The following is a 1288-nucleotide window of genomic DNA, read 5'->3' on the forward strand; positions in this document are numbered from 1 at the left end:
AAAAAAAAAAAAAAAGAAAAGAAAAGAAAAAAAAAATCTTACAGACCTCACTAGTGTAGAACAGAGTTGAGACGACTTACGATTTTCCGCACGTGGCTCAAAGCGCTGCCATCTTTGCCTTTACAGTTGTCCACTTGGTATGGCGGACTGATGACCACATCATCCATCACTATGATGTTTTTCTCCTGCCATCTGCAGTCTTTGATGCTGCGGGTGAAGACGAGGAGGAAGAAGGTGAACTTTTCATTCTGTTTGATATAATCACGTTAAGCATTTCATCCACAATAGTACTTATTATAGCGCTCTAACCCAAAGATAAGCATTTCAACACTCCCATCACTTACGTTTTATGAATGGTCTGGAAGAGCTGTTGGCCCTCTACAGATACACCAGCACTAACTGCATAAGCTTGCGACAACTTGTCTTGCTTTTCCGCCCGTGCTCGATTTACAAGCTGCACAGGGATGAAGAAATAGAAAGTCAAGATATTACCAATAAACAACACGCACATGGAATAGGTCATCATTTGAGCTTACCTTGTTAAAATTGAGAGATGCTAAAGAGGGAGGAGTTTCAGTGTGGTCACTGATGACGTCCACATCCGACACATAGGCCAGGTTAACAAGCACCACATCGCTGAGATTGGGTTTACCGCTGGACGGGGCACATTCTGATGACACAAGTCAAGGAAGTTGTCTGGCAAATACGTATTTATTAAAGCAATGCATGAGAGATGGAAGCCACCTAGATAGGTATTATCATGGGATCAGCTGCAAGACAGACTTTGTGTATTTCTCTGCTCTAGTTTCATGTTTAGCATCTCATGTCAACAAACAGGATAAAATGACATCAGTGTCTGTCAGTAAGGAGATGAGTGTCATGGTGAAAGCTGATTACTAGCATGACCGAGTGCAATCAGATACAAGCCGTGTTCAACCGAGGAGAGAGTCCCGTGGTCACTAAAGCGTTCATGCGGACTTTAAAGGGGTCATGAACTGCCTTTGTTTTTGTACTGTTCTCTGAGGTCCACTTATAATGCTATCAAGATTTTTGATATCCACCACTTTACAAAAATTGAGAAGTTAATTTAAAAATGCACGAAAAAAAAGTTGAGTTACGCTGATGGCCAGCGAATTGATTCAAAAGATTCGACTCACTGGGATGAATCAAAATCTCTACAACTAAAAGAATGTCAATTTGACATCACCACGGCTTTGCATCCATTTAATGCTCCACAAGCTCTACACAGGTGTGCAAAATCTACCAATAACTAGACAATATATTTATA

The 1288-nt window shown here is 40.9% G+C and overlaps 1 protein-coding gene across 1 annotated transcript in view; it reads right to left on the bottom strand.

The window, feature by feature from the left end:
- The window catches only part of lsm12a (LSM12 homolog a), a 6717-nt gene that overhangs the window by 2698 nt on the left and 2731 nt on the right, over positions 1–1288 (bottom strand). Inside the window, exons 2-4 of the mRNA XM_016452397.1 lie at positions 537–670; positions 345–454; positions 81–207 (exon numbers count right to left, since the gene is read on the bottom strand). Of these exons, the coding sequence (XP_016307883.1) occupies positions 81–207; positions 345–454; positions 537–670 (371 nt within the window). The remainder of the gene's footprint in view (positions 1–80; positions 208–344; positions 455–536; positions 671–1288) is intronic.

The sequence above is a fragment of the Sinocyclocheilus anshuiensis genome, unplaced genomic scaffold (genome assembly GCF_001515605.1).
Source record: "Sinocyclocheilus anshuiensis isolate Anshui unplaced genomic scaffold, SAMN03320099.WGS_v1.1 scaffold11, whole genome shotgun sequence".
Classification (NCBI taxonomy): domain Eukaryota; kingdom Metazoa; phylum Chordata; class Actinopteri; order Cypriniformes; family Cyprinidae; genus Sinocyclocheilus; species Sinocyclocheilus anshuiensis.